Source organism: Mastigoproctus giganteus, chromosome 11 (genome assembly GCF_048544385.1).
Source record: "Mastigoproctus giganteus isolate SK-2022 chromosome 11, ASM4854438v1, whole genome shotgun sequence".
In the NCBI taxonomy this organism is placed as follows: Eukaryota; Metazoa; Arthropoda; class Arachnida; order Uropygi; family Thelyphonidae; genus Mastigoproctus; species Mastigoproctus giganteus.
Window position 1 is genome coordinate 119,430,388 of NC_143585.1, and position 20,748 is coordinate 119,451,135.

The 20,748-nt window shown below is 37.6% G+C and overlaps 1 protein-coding gene across 1 annotated transcript in view; it reads left to right on the forward strand.

The window, feature by feature from the left end:
- The window catches only part of Mitofilin (inner membrane mitochondrial protein mitofilin), a 283,542-nt gene that overhangs the window by 204,534 nt on the left and 58,260 nt on the right, over positions 1-20,748 (forward strand). The window contains exon 12 of the mRNA XM_090385394.1: positions 1,622-1,732. Coding sequence (XP_090241520.1) covers positions 1,622-1,732 — 111 coding nt within the window. The remainder of the gene's footprint in view (positions 1-1,621; positions 1,733-20,748) is intronic.

Consider the following 20,748-nt stretch of genomic DNA (forward strand, 5'->3'; position numbering starts at 1 on the left):
CATATTCTTTATGCCTTAAGGCAGTGCAATCTTGAATAAGGAAATGTATGTAAAAATTCTATTATTCTTTTTCAGAGGTTGAATAAAGAGTAGAAGGATCAGTATTTTGGTTAGAACAAAGAAATAAAGAAGCCCAAGTGCTGTAACTGTGAAGTACAGTAGACTCCCACTTTTATAGACCTCAGCTTAACAGATTTTGAATTTAACTTTGGCATCTTAGCTCCAACTCTAAATAAAGTTTTTCTTGGCACAGTTATGGCAAATTATTTATTACTAATTACGTACTCTGTATCAACTGAAGTTATTGTTTAACTTTGTTTCATTGTTTCTGATATATACATATACAGAGTAACTGTTTAAATTTTCAATTATATGGGATATAGATGGTCTCAGGGAAAAACGTTTGATTTAACGGACATTTTTCAGTAATGGACACCTTCTTTCCCTATTATTCTGCAAAATTGTGGGTTTTCTGTATATTGAAAAAGCCTGCAGGTTATAGAGACTCTTAGCATTAGTAATGGCAGAATGATGAATGGAAGAAAACTTATACAGCTATGGAAAAAAAAAAAAAAAACTTGTATCCACTTCGTTTGTAATCCCTTCTAACAGTGTGTCTAATTGCTCTTTAAATGCATTGAAACTTCCCATCTTCACAACGTTTGTAAGTTTATTCCAACAATCAGTTACTCACTGGGAAAAGGCTCCACCACCCACCAGTTTAAATTTCTTTTCCTATGCATGCCGCTTAAAAACTCTTATAAAGCCTTAACCAGTGCTTTCCAGAATTTTTCCATTGCAGCTCTATGTATGGGCCAAGAATAATTCAAAACCCCATGCTCATTTTTGGTAATTATTTGACACCACACCCTTTCTGTTCTTTATTAAGCTGATGGTAAACATATGTGCAATTTCCTTTATTTTAAGCCAAAAATAAAATAGTGTGTGAGAGAGAGAGAGAGAGAGAGAGAGAGAGAGAGAAAGAAAGAAAGAAAGAAAGAAAGAAGATGTGCAAGCTTAATCAAGGATGTCTGAAATGGACTACACCAGTTATTATTAACTTTCAGAAAGAAAGACTGTGTCCCAAGCTTACCACCTATCAAGTATGAAGGACATAAATTGCATAATTTGATAATGTATTACTCAGTAATATGACTTTAATATCAATTACATTATTATATACAGTAAAAAGAAAATTTGGGGAAAAGCAATGATGATATGATTCCAAAAATTAGCAACACCTTTGGGACCTAATGCAATACCCAAAGATGTACCTCCACTTTGGAAAGCTCTTTCCCTTAAATACTTCAGTTAGGTCTCCTCATAGATGTGTAGTTTCCATATGCTGCAATTCACGGAACCCAAGTCTCTCCCTCTCTCTCTGAGTGACTCCCCCCCCCAACTGATCTTATTGCTCTTCTCTGTATCCTTTACAACAAATTTGTGTCCTTCGTAAATAGATATTTAGTGCAATTTTAAGATCAGTTTCAAAAATTTCATTGTAAATTTGACAGAAAAAGTCTAGATAAATTATCTAATAATAATAACTAAGGAACCTAAAAATAGTAAACAACTAGTACTTTAAATTGCAACATCCTGACACATTCTTTGTTTTATATAGGCTACAGAACAACAGCATATTCAAGAGGCATTGCAGCAACAAAAAAGTGAACAAGTTGTTCAAGAATTAGCAAAGAAACAGAGAGAAATGGAACTTATATTGCAAAAAAAGGTGTGATTATATTTTAAGAAATCTAATTTTGTTCTGATTCTAATTTTGTTTGCACTGAAAAAACAAAAAGATAGAATATCATAAAATTTTCTGTATTTAGTTGAATAAAACTTATTAATAAGATATTAATTAAATTTACTAAATTTAATTTTATTAAATTTATCAGTTTAAGTAATTTATATTCAAATAAACATAAACCCTCGATTTAACAGACTAATAAGGGAGAAGGAGTGTCCGTTAATACCAAAAGTTTTATTGTTCTTAATGTCAAAAAAAAAGCTTTAATACAATATATGGTACAATATAAAAGTTATTACATTATAATAAAGAATATGTAATATTTACTCACATTTTGATAGTGTAGTTGAAGAGTATTTTGCTGTGACCATAGTAGTAGTACAGTAGTCGTTATTCGGTATCTGAAGGTAGAGATGAAGGAGAACGAATCCTCAGCTTCAGATTCTTCTGAAATGTTCACAAATGGAGGCACTGGTGTCACCTGTTTGCTTGTAGTCAGTTGAGATGTACAAGCAGTTGGAGGTGAAATAGGAGTGGGAGTCGGTGAAGTTTGCTTAAAGAAGTGCCCAGCTTCAGTTGTTTGCCACTCTGATGTTGTTTCTTAATAATGATCGCCCTGAACTGCCGAAATTGTTCATAGTAAGGGACAATTTCAAGGTCAGAAATGTCCCTATGTAATGGATGGCGATGTCCATGAGATTTCTCATTTCAGACAGTGTAGACCATGCTGGTGTAATTTGCTCTTCCTCAATGTCTTCTTCTTCTTCTTCTTCCCCTGCCTTGCCATATTGAACCACATCCACAATTTCTTCTTCAGTGAGGACTTGGTAGCCAGGATTACCTGCATCATTTTCAAACCATCATCTTCAGTTGTTTCCCTGTTGCCAGCATTTACAAGGATGCACCGAAAGTCATTTGCCTCAAATCCTTCCAAATCCGGTTCAATATTGTACAACTTCTTCGAACCATTTGCCAAAGTTGTAGTCTTCATCTCCTTCCAAGCAGCTTCAAAATTAAAGAGCGCAGGCTTAATGTTGTAGGCTCATAGATTCTGAAGTGTCCTGGCTTCTCTTGTCTTCTGCATCTTCTTCATCTTCCAGCACAACCATTAGCTTCTTCCAAAAAGTTCTTCTTATACAGCCTCTTGCAGGCTGCAATTATTCCCTGGTTCATTGGCTGAATAACTGAAGTTGTGTTAGGAGGGGGGAAAAAAAAAAGACATTTAATTCTGCCATCCTTACTAACTAACTTTTCAGCACTAGGATGAGCAGAGGCATCAAGAAGCAACAATGCCTTTACATTATTGGGGGAAATTTTCAGAACATCTGTCTGGAAGCACCTCACATCAGGGACAAAGTGGTTGAAGAACCAGTCAGAAAAAATCTCTGAAGTAAACCATGCGTTCTTTGAGCTGGTGTAAATAACAGGCAACTGATTCATAATGTCTTTAAGAGTGCATGGTTTCTTTGATTATCAAAACAATAATGGAAATAGGTAATTATTATTAATTTTTAATTAATAATAACACTGAAGTTTTGTATAACCCAAAAAAAATAATAAGGTCGAGATTAATATGTACATTACTGTATTATTATTTGTCCGGTCCATTAAATCCGAAATCTGTTATATCAGGGTCCGTTAACATTAAGAGAATTATTTTGGTATTTGCAGCGCCAAAGGTTTTCATACAAAATACGTATTTTTACATTATTTTATAACCAAAAATTGATTTTATTGATTTTATAATTATTATTTAAGAAAAAAAAAATATTACAAAAGGGCTTTTATGTTAACTGTTTATCAGTGCCAAAGTTTAAAATAAAGGTCAGCAAATGGTTATCACAAAGCATATTTTTGTCAATTGTGGCATAGAAATAAAAATATAATTTTCTGGAAAACCAATGCTAGAGTTTACTTTAATAACTTACTTAATTACTTCACTGCTTACTTAATGCGTTTTATTATAAAAAAATTATAATAATTCCACAACAGTTTTATTTAAAATAGAGATACACATGTAAAGAAATTGTCATAGATCAATGAGTTTGATTATTTTTAAAGTAGCTCATGTATTAGGAAAGGCCACCTTTAGTTTAAAACAATTTGGTATGTGATGCAAATATTAAATACTTTTGTTAAGTTATGTATATTTACAAAAAAAAAAAAAAAAAAATCTAATAACATGCAGTAATATCATATTTGAGTCATAATGGAATGGAAAATGTTTTCTTTTTTTTTTTATCTACTATTCTCATTCTCAAAAGCCTGAGCATGGCTTGCTTAAACTTAAACACACATATAACTTATCTCTCAAATTAATCAGTTGTTATGACTAGTTTGGCACCTATACCACTATTTTACTGAATTTTTTTACTCTGGTTGTCAAAGTTTTGGTTGCTGCTGGTACCACTGTGGCAACCTCCTTGGGTGTGATTCAAAATGCCGACAAAACACTGATTTCTCGCAATGCTTGGCTATTCATTACATTGACATTTCAAAAAGCTGCAATTTGAAAATGGTGAAAAAAAGATTTCAATACCATTGACAAAATAACTGTTACTGCTATAACAACATAATAGTTTTTATTTGCAGTGACATAACTTTATAAAAAAACTTTCTTTGATCTATGCCAGAAATTTTTCATGATGCAGTGTATAATTTTTTTCAAAAAGGACCAAACTATGATGGTGAATAAAGGACAGTACATTCATTTATTGTAGATAATTTTTAGTGAAAATGAGTTACAGCTATTATGGAATGGACCAGAAGGTTGTTTAATTTTTTTTTTTAAATGAAAACCTCAAACACAAAAGGTATCAAAACCTATAGATGGGGGAGGGGGACTTTACTCTGGAGACTCACTACTTCAAGCCTTCAATAGGCAAAGTGTTGCACTGGTTGAGTCATCTACCACCTAATGTTAAGATTAGTACTAGTAAGTATTAGTAGTAGTACTAGTTGGTATTAGTATTTAATGCTAGTAATAATAATATTATTTTTAAAATCAAGGCAAAAAAACATTACAACTTAACATTTTGTTATTGGTGTGTGATATCCCTGACATTTTGTCCAAAGCTTTAAACTTAGTCATTCATATAAAATTATAAAGTGAGACTGCTAGGGCTAGGTGGCTTAGGTGTTAGATGTCTGTAATTTAGCTCTGTAGCTGAGTGGTCAGGAGCGGGAGTGCAGTAGCACACATTCTTTGAGTAGACTTGGGTTCAAGCCTCTGACTGCTAAATACGGTCGATCTGCCAACCCGCACTGGACTAGCGTGGCAGATTATGGTCCATTTCCTTCAGCATGAATTGTTGAGGAGTCTTCCATCCTGCAGTGGGTTGATAATGGCTGCAGTTTACCTTTTTTTTTTTTTTTTTTTTAAATTTAGCTCCTGCTTTATAGTAATTTATGTGCACTGACATGTTCCTTAGATGATTATTGGGCAGCCTGGATGGTTTTTGAAGTCTTCATAAAGATAAGTACTATTTATTTGAGTCTTAAGTTTATAGTGTGTAACGTTCTCGCTAGCCTTTGCTTAGCGTAGTTACATACAGAAACGCTGGTTGACTTTTGAATGTAGTGCTTTCTTTGTCATAAGGCTGTTTGTGCCTTGGCATTGTTCCTGTTTTGAATCAAGTCCTGTAGCTCTTCAGCAATTTTTCTGTTAGCCACACCTATGTCTGATCCAACCTGTCATCTAGCTACTCGGACATTCTAACTCTTTGCTATGGTACACTGCTGTGTCGCTAACGGACCACCTGCTTGTTTGTATATTCTGTTTACTGGTATTCAGTCATTTTTAAATCTTCAGCATGGCACCTAAAGAAGCAGTTTCATGCAATGTATGTTTAAACACAGTTCATAATTGGGTTATCTCAAAAGTTGCAGTATGATTTACTGTGATTTATGTTCATTGATTAAAAATTTTTCAAAGTCATCAAGTGTATTAAAAAATAATTGGAGATGTCCTACCTATAAAAAAGCTAACAATGGAAGTTTGAATTTAGTCTCCTTCTAGTCAACATAAGGTAAACTGTCAGAATACCCCAACAGATGCTGATCTCCCATGCAACTCGGACAATCTTTCATCTTCTTCTATCAATTTATTACCATCGCCTAAGCCCTCACATCATATAAGGAAGATGCCTCCTTGTATGGAAGCTCTTCCTTATAAGGAAGAACCTTAGATGCCTCCACACAAACTGAGGACATTTCCTACAACACCTCTGAACAACAATATCTCATTTGTTACCCTGAAACAAATGCTGAGAAAACAATTTAGAGAGAATAATGATATTAAACAGCATCTTTTTTGAATAGAAGATCAACAATGTAAATTCTACCCCATGCTTCTTGATCTAAAGGCAATGGTTGAGAGCCCTCCAATACCTTGACCTTCTTATGTTCATCAGGTTGCTGCAGATCCAGTCCCCAGTCCAGATGCTGAAGAATTTATTCCATAAACAACATCAGCGCCATCTATAAAATCTAGTTATTCTCTCCGAGAGCAGAATCGTGTATCCCCGCAACATATTGTTGACACAGGGATACAACTGATACCCACCACAATTAGCAATCAACAGAAACCTGGCAGTATGTATGTGCACTGTCAAATTTATCCATCTGATCCTAATCCTGAAGTGCCTACCCATAATAGCTTACCTTCAAACTCCCCAAGTTTCAAGGTTCCCCGCAGAAAAAACAGATATGCTAGCATAATAGAAACAAGAAAATGCAGTCTTGTATTAAAATTAGAAATAGAAATCGTCCGATGTTCAGAAGTAATAATATTTTTATTTGTAGCCTAGATCCCAATACTACCTATCTCCCAGCAGATGGATCAGCTACTATTAGAGCTTGAAATTCTGGGTAGTGCTTTCAGGATAAAAACCAAACATCACACATATGCATCCTTCAGAATTGACTAAAGGATTGTGACCTTTAGTCAATTCTGAATATCTGGCCGAATGGTCTACTTGTCATGCCATTTTATGGAACTATTCTAGGTTCTGTCAACAACAACTGTAGTGAGAAGTTAACGTCTAACTCTCAATCTGTGGAACTGTCTGCATAGCTATAGAATACCAGTCCGGGTTCTCATCATAGTCCATCATTTATCCTTCCTCCTAATACTTGCAAACATCCTTCTAACACCTATGTTTATCTTGGTATTTTTCTTCAGAATGTAAGAAGTGTAAAAAATAAACTATCTACGCTTATAGCACTTTTGGTTCAAGAATCCCATGTCATAATTTGTTTAGTTGAAACATGGAGGCAGGAACCTCTTTAGAATGTTTTCCTACTGCCAAAAAAAAAAATCTCAACTACACACCATACATGACATCTAGGATTAATCAAAGAGGTGGAGGGTCAGCAATTATTTTAAAATCCAACATTAAAGTTATTAACACCTTCAACTCCTGTTCCTACAACTTTGAAGGAATTTCTCTTCTGATCCACGTTAAAGATTCACTACTTCAAATATATAATATTTATATTCCGCCTGGACCTACTGACGATATTATTAATGAAGTAATAACCTGGATTACTACTGTTCATAAGTCGCAATCTAACATAATTATAATGGGTGACTTTAATCTCCCCCTCCCCAAATATAATTTACAAATGAAGTTGCTGTCCGACTCCTTATTAGTTCTAGGAGCTAAAAAAAATCAACATTCCTGTTACAAGAGGTAATCAAGCACTTGACCTTGTTTACTCTAATCTTCAACTTCAAGAAAAACATAGCAGCAACGTTACATTTAGATCTGACCAAAATATAGAACTGCAAGCAGCAATTTGCTGTGGGAATCCTTGCCCCCCCCTCCGGAAATCACCAGAAGAATATCATCAATTAAATTCCTTCAGAAAGCAAATTTTTTCAGCTCTTGAAATATTGCCCATGGGATTCTCTCAAAAATATACCTATTCAGGATGCCACGTTTCTACTAATAAAATGGTTGAATCAATTAAAAACAGAGTCGGCATCCAAACTCGTAAGACTTTCTTTTCAATCCAACCCTTGATTCAAATCCCATCTAAAACCATACTTTAAAAGGAAACAAAAATGCCACAGGCAGTTGAAGAAGTATGGCACTTCATCAGCATACATAAAGTATAAAAAGAGCAGAGCATTGTTTCAGCTCAGAAAAATTCAGGCTTATAAAAATTATTTAATGTTCAGGCCCAAGCATAATAAAAGAGCACTTTCTTCAAAAACAAGAGCTACCTTCAGCAGCATGATCAGGCTTTGAAATGGATAAAATTCAGTATGGAAACATGCAATTTTGACATCTGCATTGAAGATATGCAAAACAGATTTAAAGAATTCAGTTCTTATAAACACACAAATAGCATGTAACATGAAATGCTTCCTGGTCAAGCCCTGCTAATCAACCAACTTGTAAACAAGAATACAGTTCAGAAAATTATTAACCAATTACGAATTGATAGTGGTGAAGGCCCTAATTGCATCCCTAGTTTTATTATTAAAATGTCCAGTGCATTCATCTTTGATTGTTTAGTTCATATTATTTCCAGGTGCATTTCCCAGCCATTCCTTCCAAGACTATGGAAGACTTTTAGAATTACCCTGATTCCAAAACAGGCTAGTAGTAATAGCATTAGTAGAGGCATATGATGCAAGAAAGCAAGCTTATGCAGCATCAGCCAAAAAAAAAAAAAAAAAAACCCCTTCCACTCACCCCTCCGTTCTTACGAAATACCTGTCCAACTGAGCCTTAAATTTATTTAGGCTATCAACTTCCACAAAAAGGGATGGAAGACTGATCCACCAACCAACTAACTGCTGGCTAAAGGCAAATTTCCGCACATCTATCCTACATCTGTCTTTCCTCAATTTGAATTTATGCTGTCTCAGGTGATTATTCTGAGCAAGAGGCAGTATCCCATCAGCATTGAGCATGCTCAAACCATTCAAGGCTTTGTACACCTCTATCAGATCACCTCACCGGTGCCTAGTCTCCAGACACTGTAATTTGCAAAACTTAAGCCTTTCTTCGTAAGAGCAACCCTTTGTTCCGTTCACTAACCTTGTTGCCCTTCTCTGTACTCGTTCCAGCAGCTCTACATCCTTCTTGAAATGAGGCCTCCAGACCTGTATACAGTACTCAAGGTGTGGCCTGACCATTGCCTTATACAAGGGAATAATCACCTCCTTATCCCTGCTAGAAAAATTCCTGTATATCATTGATAAGACACCATGAGCTACTCTTGCAGCCCGTCTGCACTGTTCAGAGAACTTCATATCTGCCTGCACAATTACAACCAGGTACTTTTCATTCTCTACCGCTATCAGTGTAGTACCACAGAGTTGATACGTTGCTCTGGGATTGCTGTTTCCAATATGTAGTACTTTACATTTGTCAATGTTAAACTTCATTTGCCACCTCTCAGTCCATCTGCTCAACCTTTCCAGATCTTGTTGCAGCAGCATAGCATCAGTAGCATCCTTAACAACCCTGCCACTCTTTGTATCGTCTGCAAACTTGGAAACTTGGACAAATTTTGATATACCATCATCAATATTATTTATAAATACAGAAAACTACAATGGACCCAACACTGAACCCATAGGGACTCCACTAATAACATTAGTCCACGATGAGCAGTGTCCATTAATTACCACTCTCTGTCTTCTGCCACTCAACCATCCCTTTATCCATAGCAACAATTTGCCAACCAATGCCATACTGCTCCAATTTGTGCAGCAGTCTTCCATGTGCAACAGTATCAAAAGCCTTTCTAAGATCCAAATATATAATATCAAAGTTATTCCCTGCATCCAATTCTTTTGTGACTACATCATAGTATCCAATCAAATTGGTCAGGCAAGACCTTCCCTTAACAAAACCATGCTGTGTCTGAGCTATAACTGAATTCTTGTCAAGATGAGCCTGCAGTGGTTCTTTAACCAGTGCTTCCATTAATTTTCCTGGAACAGAAGTTAAACTCAGAGTTCTACTTGTGTCAGCCTTTGATCCTCCTTTGTGAATTGGGGTTACATTTGCACATCTCCAGTCTGTGGGTACCTCCCCTGAGTCCAAGGAAGCTCTCATAATTATGGCTAATGGATTGCTTACTTCCTTTGCTGCCTCCTTTAATATAACTGGATAGATCCCATCCACCCCAGGTGCCTTTCTTGTATTTAAGTTCAACAATTTCTCCTCCACTTTACCCTCAATTATTACAAGATCATCTAGATCACTGCCAGTGTTTACTTCATCTATGGCATTCCACTTCCTGAATAACTCCTCATGTGTGAATGTCGATGCAAAATATTGAGTTAGTTTGTTAGTTACCTGAGCAGGATCACGAACAGTTGAACCATCGATATCAAGTGGACCAATCTAATTCATCCCCTTCCTTCTAGAGTTTACATAAGTAAAGAACTCCTTGTTGTTTTTCTTTGGATCCCTTGCCAAAGATTTCTCGTAATCTGCCTTCGCTTGCCTAACCTCCTTTGTTACAGATCAATTTATATCTATCATAAACTGATAGATTTATGAGATTTATGATAGATATAAATTGTGTGTCACATGTTAATTTATATGTATCCCATGCATTTTTCTTCTCTGCCATATGTCTCATTAGTTCATCTGATATCCATTTAGGCCTGAACCTTGAACAATATTTCTTACTTGGTATGTAAAGCTTAGTAGCTTCCAAGATAAGTTCTTTGAATGCTTCCCATTTTGAGTTTGCTATTGGTAACACAATCAGTTGGTCCCGCTGTATAGAATTTAAATACTCTCTCAGAACATCGTAGTCGCCTTTACGAAAGCAATAACCCTTCCCTTTACCCCTGATGGTAGTTACCTCCTTGAGTAAATCCCATTTCAGCACACTGTGATCACTGCCACCTAGTGGTTCCTGTATCTGCAGATTCTTAATGCATGAAAAATCACTACTGATATTCAAATCAAGAGTATTGCTCCCTCTAGTTGCCTCCCGAACATGCTGATTTAGAAAACAATCATCCGATAAATCCCCAAAAGCCTTGCTAGTGTGTGAGTGACCAACCCACAAATTCCAGTCAATATCTGGGAAATTAAAATCCCCCATTATAATACTCTCTGATTTACTGGCCCCCTCTATTTCCCTGTATAGTTTCTTATTATACCCATCAGAGTCATTAGGCCTATAGCACACTCCTACTCTCAATTTTGATCTCCCAAAGCTTATGTCACACCAAACTGACTCGACACTGTCCAGCGATGTCGCCTGGCTTCACTTCCTTGGATTTTATGTGTTTCTTAACTAATAGCATAACCCCTCCTCCCTTCCTATCCTGTCTATCCTGTAGACGTTGTACTCCCCAAATTCCAGTTCTGCATTCCTTATATCTGTGTGACACCACGTCTCTGAAATCCCAACAATATCTGCCTTTGATGCTTTGAGAAATACCTCAAATTCATCAAATTTATTTACCAAACTCCTAGCATTGGTGTACACGCAAGTATACAAGTTAGCTACCCTAACACAACCCATGTGTTTACTTGTACCCCAATGACTCCCAGCAGTCTCTGAAATATCCTGCATCTTATTTTCCAAGCTGCTGCTCATTCCAGTAGAAGCAGTGCAAGAATCACTTTCACCTCTGCCAGTGGCTACTCTTAATCTATTAGTCCTTGTATCCCCCCCCAATCTAGCAGTTTTCCGACCCACCTAACACTGCCTTCATAGCATCAGCAAACATTCTTGCACTCTTTCTATTTAAGTGTATCCCATCCCTGTAGAAGCAGTCTCTCCTGTTAACAAGTACAGACCAGGCTGAAAAAAATTCTATCCCTTGAGCCTTGCACAATCTTTCCAGGGCCGAATTGATCGACAGGGCTCTCATCATATACTCCCTCCTATCGTGTCTGGGCAGAATTGCAGACACTTTCAAATTGGACCCTAATAACTATATAAACCAGTGGTTTTCAACCTTTTTTTAATAAAAGCATCCCCGAGTAATTTATTTTATTTTGCGGCACCCCCTACTCAAATTTCTGCCTGTTAGATCCGATTCTTTCTCTCTCTCTCTCTGTATATATACATATGTACAGGGTGCAGAGAAACTCTATCGACAAACTTGAACAGGTGATAAATGGTACCAAAAGAAACATTTTTTGTCAAGTAAACATAGGTCGTAAATGAGTTGTTATAGCAGCAGAAGCTATTAAAGGGTTGCAAAAATCAAAACAACACATTCAGTAATTTAATGTCGTTTAATGCATACAAAGCATTTGCTGTTGCACACAAAACAGAAAAAACAATTCATAAGAAGTGCTCAAACTGGTGACCATGATGTTCAGTGCATAACTCACACCGATGCATCCTTGAATGTTGTAGGCATTGGAAGTTCCTAGGATTATCTTGTATCTCTGCGCTTGCCCGCGACAATTCCTGCTATAAGTTTCTCCACTGACGTTTCATATGCAAGAGTTTATGTATCTCCAAAAGAAAAAGTCCAAACAAGTTAGATCAGGCAACCTTGCTGGCCAGGCTGCAGGTCCACCATGACCAGTCCATCTGCCGGGAAGGGTTGTATGTAAGTGTGCGCATACACATCTGTGAAAATGTGGTGGTGCGCCACGTTGGAACCACATTTGTGCTCGGACAATCAGAGGAACATCCTCCAACAACTCTGGAAGTGTTTGCTCTAGAAAACGCAGAGTTGTCCATCTAAATGTGCAGGCAACATGTATTGTCCAACTAAGACGTTTCCCACAATGCCAGCTCATACATTGATGCTAAACCTGTGTTGGTAGCCATGTTCAACCATTTCATGGGGATTATTCTCTGCCCACACATGACTGTTGCCGCTTTTGAATAGTCCCTCTTGGGTGAAACATGCCTCATCAGTGTAAAGCACATTATTGGCAAAATCAGACTGCAAGTTGATTTCCTGTAAAAATCAATGGGAGAACTCGACACGGTGGGCAAAGTCAGCAAGTTCTATTGCATGCACTTTCTGGCATCGGAAAAGATGTAGTCTGGCTTCGAGCTGTACTCTCAATCGACGTGCAATGGCACTTCTGCTGGTAGAAGGAGTATTAGTGAAGATCTACAAAACCTGTTCCTCAAACCAGGGTGTTCTAGCAGTGTGTCGACATCCAGTATCATGCATATTCATACCGAAAGAGTATCCCGCAATCTTTGGTGTATTGCAGCAAATTTTGTGTGGTGAGGCAACCTTCTGCCCAGGAAGCGTTCTTGATAAATCCTGCGAGACTCTCTTCCGCTCCCATGTCTGTACCCGTACTGAACATAAAGTGACATTACACGTTTATGCTATTAGTGGCAGATACGCACCACTCTGAGGACCTCTCAATGCATGCATACATTAATGTTGATGGTAGTCGTACGTTCGAGCACTGTTTTACGGATTGTTTTTCTATTTTGTGTGCAACAGCAAATGATTTGTATGCATTAAACTTACATTAAATTACTGAATGTGTTGTTTTGATTTTTACAACCCTTTAATAGCTTCTGCTGCTATAACAACTCATTTACGACCTATGTTTACTTGACAAAAAATGTTTCTTTTGGTACCCTCTATCACCTGTTCAAGTTTGTCGGTAGAGTTTCTCTGCACCCTGTATATAATATTAAAAATATATATGTCATATGATATTTATTACAATAATATAATTATGAAAATTACATTTCATAATACAAATTATATATATACAGTATATAATTTTATTCTTTATATAGAGGTACTAAGTAAACATCAATTATAGATCACCACAAAATTAAAAAGATACTATACACCTTTTTATAATGAAATAAACATATAAATTAAAAAATAATAATAAGTTTAAGAAAGTTAAACCCAAATTATGTGGCACTCCTGGAATGTTATTGCGCCACCCTAAGGTGCCGTGGCACCCCGGTTGAAAACCACTGATATAAGTGATCGTCCAATTGCTGTATCATCAATAATTGCTAAAATTATTGATAAGATCATGCTGCCCTATCTTCAGGATGCGAACTTTGCTAATGCACTTGTCAACATGCAATTTGGTCCTAGAGGGCACTCCACAACAGCAAGCCTAGCTGACACCATTGTGCGCATCCAAACTGCATTTCAGGATAAAGCACAATGTGATGTCTTTTACTTAGACAATAAAGGTGCTTTTGACAACATTGATCACAAGAAAGCCATTGAAATACTGAAAAATCGTTTCCTCATTGACACAATGGTTATATTTTATCTATAGTACAGTCTAAATCACAGAAATCTCCTCTTCCCCACTAATACCGATAATATTCTCATCACAACCACAACAGGCATCCCTCAAGGTGTTCTTTACAGTACTATATTTTCAGCATCTCTATAACCACTTCTACAAGAAAATCCAAATCTGTTGGCTTATGCCGATGATTTAAAGTTGTTTATTATTTCCAAATCCTGTGATGACATTTCCAAGGTTAGCCCTAATGCGAATTTACAGATGGATGGAATCATCAAGTATCTGAAGAATCTCAATCTGACTATAAATGCAAATAAAAATCTGCTCAATTAACTTGTTCCTTACAGAAACAACCAAACCACATAGAAATTAAAATTGCAAATGTTTCAATTCCAAATCAAAGCTCACAAAGACCTAGGAGTTGTTTTTGACAAAATTCTTTCCTTCAATTCTCACTATGTCATCATCATCATCAGCCATTTTCAATCCACTGCAGGATGAAGGCCTCTCCAGCAACTTTCCAGTTCCTTCTGTTTTGAGCACTGGCCATCCATTTACTACCCAAAAACTCATGAATTTCATCTATCCATCTCCGACTTTGTCTTCCAAGTTTTCTTCTAGCTCCTCTTGGATACCATTCTGTTATTTTCTTAGTCCATCTGTCATCATGTCTTCAAGCTATGTGTCCTGCCCAAGACCATTTTAGTTCTTTAGTTTTGATAAGAATGTCCTTTACTTGAGTTTGCTGCCTAACCCATGTGTTTCTCTTCTTATCTAACAGTCTGATTCCCAATATAATTTGTTCCATTCTTCGCTGTGTAGTTCTCAGCTTCTCTTCCATTCTTTTGGTGAGTGCCCAAGTTTCGCTTCCATAAGTCATGGTGGGGAGTATACATTGATTCATTATTTTACGTTTCAGACAAATTGGGATATTGCTCTTCAGTATGTGACTATATTTCCTGAATGCTATCCATCCAAAATTTATTCTTCTCTTGACTTCCAGCCATTTACCATTATTACAGCTAATAACTTGTCCCAGATAACTATATGACTCCACCTTTTCAATTACTGCTCCTTCAATCATTATTTCCCTTTCCGTGGCATACTTGTTCATCATTACTTTTGTTTTAGCCATATTCATCTTTAGTCCAAAATCCTTACTAACTGTGCATAACTGATTAAGATTTTCCTCTAATTCTTTGGGATCGTGGCTTATAACCACAATGTCATCTGCAAATCGTAAACGGTTTAGGTACTCTCCGTTCGTTGACTCCTTTCTGTGACCAGTCTAATCCTCTGAAAGCTTCCTCAAGGGCAGCAGTAAACAGCTCCGGAGATATTGTGTCTCCTTGTCGAACTCCCTTCTCGATTTTAAATTTGCTACTGTCTTTGTCTAGTCTAATAAAGGAGGTAGCACTCTCATATATTTTCTTCAAAATCATAATATATGGGGTATCTATGCCTTGTCTTTCCAGTGCCCGAAACATTGCCTTATGCTGTATGGAGTCAAATGCCTTTTCATAATCCACAAATGCCAGGCATAATGGTGTTTTATATTCATTTGCTTTCTCCATTAGCTGTGATATTACATGAAGGTGATCCATAGTTGAGAATCCTGTCCTAAAGCCAGCTTGCTCTTTCGGTTGATTCTCATCAAGTATTCTTTCTAATCTGTTAGTAATGACCCTTGTGAACAACTTGTAGATGTGGGATAACAAGCTAATTGGTCTATAATTTCCAATTTCTGATTTATCTCCTTTCTTATGCAGCAAAACTATGATTGCATTATTCCACTGCTCAGGCGTCACACCTTTTCTAATGCACTTTGTGAAGTGCCTTGCCAGTTTTTGTGTTATGTCTCTTCCTCCCAATTTTAACAACTCTACAGTAACTTCATCTTCCCCTGGGGTTTTCCGATTCTTCATTTTCTTCAGTGCATGTTCTACCTCATCAGGAAGAATATTGGGTATGTCGTATGTGACATCTTCCCCACTGCTGGTATCATTCCCTCGCTCCTTGTATAATTCTCTATAGTAGTCTTTTGCTATTTGAATTATGCCTTCTCTGCTGTTTATAAGTACACCATTGCTATTCTTCAGTTTCAGTATCATTTGTCTTTCTGTATTACTACTCATGGCTGATTTAAATCCTTTGTTTTCCCTTAATGCTTGTTCCACTTTTCTTGCGTTAAATCTTCTTATGTCCTCTCTGAGTCTCTTTCTAATGGCTTTGCATAACTCAGTATACTCAATTTTCTCCCTGTCAGTGTTTTACTTGCTCTTCATTTGTTGTCTTCGGTTCATCATGACAAGTGTTTCTTGACTAATTTTTTCTTCTTTGGATTTCTGTTTCCCTATAGGTTTCTTGGGCTTTATCACTTTCAGAAAGTTGTAATATTCCTCGTCGATATCTTGGTCCTGAGCAGTCTGCAGAAGCTCAAACTTGTTTTTAAGTTCCAGTACATACTGCTTTTTCTCCTCCTCTGTTATCTCAAAGACCTTTGTATTATTTACTCGAGTCAGTTTTTTCCTTTCCTTTCCTACATCTATATCAAGTGTACATCTTACCATCCTGTGATCACCTCCAACATTTACCTTATTCAGGACGGTAACATCATTCACAATATATCTCCTGTTAGTGAGGATGAAGTCGATTTCATTAGTAGTTAATCCATTTGGACTCTTCCCTGTCCACTTTTTGTTCACCCTTTTCTTGAAAAAAGTGTTCATTACTGACAGTCCTTGAGATTCAGCAAATTCCCCAAGTCTTTCACTTCTTTTATTTCTTTCACCAATTCCAAAATTTCCTACAGTGCAGTTCCTCTTTCTACGCTGTTTTGCCTTTTTCCAACCTTAGCATTGAAGTCCCCCATAATAATAGTGTAGTGGGTTTTCTGCTCATCTAGAAGACTCACTTTCGGTGTACATTTCTTCAACCTCTTCATCATCATGGCTCGATGTCGGTGCATAAATCATTATAATCTTTAGCTTGTACCTCTTAGAAATCTTAAGTATTAGCCTTGACACCCTTGGTGATGTACTTTTGAATTCCAAAATGTTGTTTTTAAAATCTTTATGGACCAGAAACCCAACTCCACCTTCACTCCTTTCACTGTTCCCATTGGTGTACAGCAGATTTCCACTTGATAAACTTATAAGTGATTCATTTCGTCTTCTTGTTTCAGCCAAACCGATGATATTCCAATTCACATTTTCTAATTCCTTTTCCAGCTCTAATATCCTGTCTTCACCGATGAGTGATCGTACGTTATAACAGGCCAAGTTCAGTTTCCGTGCATGGCAGCCTGGTCGTACCCAGAGATTCTTAGCACCCTCTGCTTCCACTCTGATCCTCTCGCTGCTGTAAGAGGGAGAGTGAAAGCTGCTGGGGACTGAGGGCCATTTGTATTGTTGTGCTCTCATGCTGGAGGGTTTGGTCTTTTCCTCTTCACGATGACCAGGCGTGTTGAAGAGAACCACTCTACACGTTCGTTGTCACCTAAGTGACATAACAGGGCTTACCATCGAGAAGGTGTGCATGAGTGGATTTTAGGGAGGCAGGCCAACTGGACTTCTCCTAAATCTTCTGTAATAGAGAGATATTGGATCCATCAGTGTTTTAGGCTGAGTGTCTGATAACACACAGGATACCTGTTCCCCTCTAAGCCCCTCACTATGTATATGTTGCTAAAAAAGTTCAAAAAGCAAAAAGGCTAATCAAAAAAGAAACAGCAGCAATTCAAGATAGAAACATAGTCATAAACCATGTTCAGAGATGCAACTTTCCCATTCTGTCTTATGCCTCCGAAATATGGTCTGGTGCTCCTCAAGTTACTGTTAAGAAATTCGGCCCCGAGTGCCAAGCGATCTTTCTAGTGCGATTTTCCTAGGGCGAGTACTAGTGCTTTAATAATCCCTCCACCGCGTGCAACGTTACTGCTGACCGCTCGCAACGTCACTGCTTCCCTTGCTGAGCAACGTCACTGCTTCACTGCTAGCAATGTTACTGCTAACCCCGCTTGCAATGTTACTGCTATCGCTAGCAACGTACTGCTCTCCTCTTCTGCTGATCACTTGGTCACTGGTTGGCACCGCTCCTGCCTCCACGTGGCTGGGTCGGTAACCTGGGAAAAGGAATTCCCTCTTCCAGGGCTAAAAGGAGCAGCGATGGATTGTGATGCATATCCATTGCTAGAGCCCACATGCTCTAGACCTGTGAACTCTGATTCAGAGCATGACTTGAATCGTCCGAAGAGACTACTCCGTAGTCTCTTCAGACGATTCAATGAAAAACAAACTACAGACATTCCAGCATTTCTCATAATGCATTCCCTATCCACACAACCTGTTGGCAAGCTATCGGAAATGTTTAGAATCGGTTGTTGGATCTCCCGAAATGGTTAAACGTCTCCAATCTGGAGACCTTCTAATTGAAGCTTCTAAGCCAAGTCACTCGGAAAAATTGTTAAAATTAACAACCTTTAACAATATTCCTGTGTCAGTAACAGCCCCTAACACTCTGAACACCTCTAAAGGAATTATCAGCGAATGGGACTTACTAAATGTGTCTGAGGAAGAGATCATTCAAGAGCTTAGCGAACAAAAAGTGACTCATGCACGGAGAATTATGACAAAAAAAGATGGCAACCTATTACCAACCAGGTCCATTATTTTGACATTCAGTACTCCGAATCTCCCATCTTCTGTAAAAGCAGGTTACTTAAACTGCAAGATTCGACCCTACATCTCAAATTTCATTCGCTGCTTTAAGTGCCAGAAATACGGCCATTCTCAGACGGCATGTCGAGGCAATGCTGTGTGCCCTATTTGCAGCTCCAAGGAGACTGTACAGCATCCACTCCCACTTGCCCAAACTGTAAAGGATGCCATCCTGCATTTTCTAAAGTGTGTGACCTTTGGAAAACAGGGAAAAAAATCCAGAAGTATAAAGTGGAGCATAAAATCACATACCCTGACACAAGAAAGCAAATAATGCTAACCATGCCTAGCCGATCGTATGCATCAGTCACAAAAAATAGCTGCTCAGCTGCAACCCAAACAGATGTCTCCATCGAACCGAATATTTCCTTTGCCACCCACCTGGGCCAAAACTGTGCTAACTTACAATAAGAAAACTACAGTCAGTGAGACCAGCAACACCCCAATCAGCATCCCAACTGATGCTATCTCAACCTTGCCCGAAACAACAAAATCAGCTACTATTGAAAACCAGAAGAAAGTGAAACCACGCATTAGCAACATGGAAATGGAGGTTCAGTCAGAGGATGAAGAGACAGTACTAGAGTTACATGCTAATGATACCATGAATACAGGATGCCCAACCTTTCTCAGAAATGAAAAATCAAAACTAAGCCGACAGAAACCTTCTCAGAAAAAACAGTCAGATAAATCTTCCTCAAATAAATCCAACAAATGAATAAATTCCTTCAATGGAACTGTAGAGGATTACGCAGTAATATAGATGACTTGAATGATTTACTAATACAAACTAAAGCAATAGGTGTTCATATGTATGTTTACAGGAATCCTTTTTATCACCACAAGTTTCTCTGAAAATTAAAAATTATACTATGTTTAGGTGAGACAGGGATTCCTACACCCCTGCTCGTGGTGGGGTGGCTATTCTTATCAAAACTAATATACCGTCAAGACATCTCCAACTACAAACCTCTTCTTTAGAAGTTGTAGTGGTTCGGATAGCAATGGGAATATCGTTAACCCTTGCATCCATTTATATCCCAACGAATGATCCTTGCTCCCAGACTGAACTTGACAATCTTATCACACAACTGCCACCTCCAGTCTGTTTACTCGGTGATTTCAACGGTCATCATCCATTGTGGGGATCTTCCATCGTGGATAGGAGAGGCCAATTAATAGAAATATTCCTGGATAACCATAACCTGACTCTGTTAAATTCTGGCTCTTCAACTCATATCCAACTACCTACAGGTACTACATCAGCCATAGACTTATCCATATGTTCAGCATCTCTTTTTCCAAGCATGGAATGGTTAGTGCTAAATGATCCATTCCACAGTGACCATTTTCCTATCATCAGTACAATTCAAACACAGATGGTGTCATGTCCTAAAGGCCGTACTTCTTGGAACTTTCATAAAGGAGACTGGAAAAACTATTCAACTTGTGTTCTACTTGACAAACTATATGTACAACAAAAATAATATTGATGACGTAACTGATCACATTACAAGCCATATATTATCTGCAGCAGAAATTTCCATTCCAAAATCTATCAGCTCAAGCATGTACACCAAAATTAGTGGTGGAATGAAGAATGTTCCAAAGCAAAACGAGAAAAAAAACCGTGCCTGGAACCAGTTTCACAAATTTCCAACTACCGCCAACCTAATTATGTACAAAAAACTCAGAGCCAAAGCAAGCCAAATTAGGAAGACAGCAAAACGTAACTCCTGGATTAAATTCACCTTAGAGTTGAGAATTACAGACCAATATCATTGACAAGCTGTTTGGGCAAAATCTTTGAAAGGATGGTACATAAGAGGCTCACCTGGATTCTAGACACCGAAAATCTCCTTTATGATCACCAATATGGCTTCCGTAAAAACAGGTCCACCCTAGATGTACTTGTAAAAATTGAATCCAACATTCATAATGCCTTCATCAGAAGGCAACATCTAGTGATGGTCAACCTGGATATTCATAAAGCATTTGACACCACATGGCGTCATGGTATTATTAAAGATATGCATCAGTTGGGGCTGAGAGGATATCTCCCTTTAATAATTCAGAA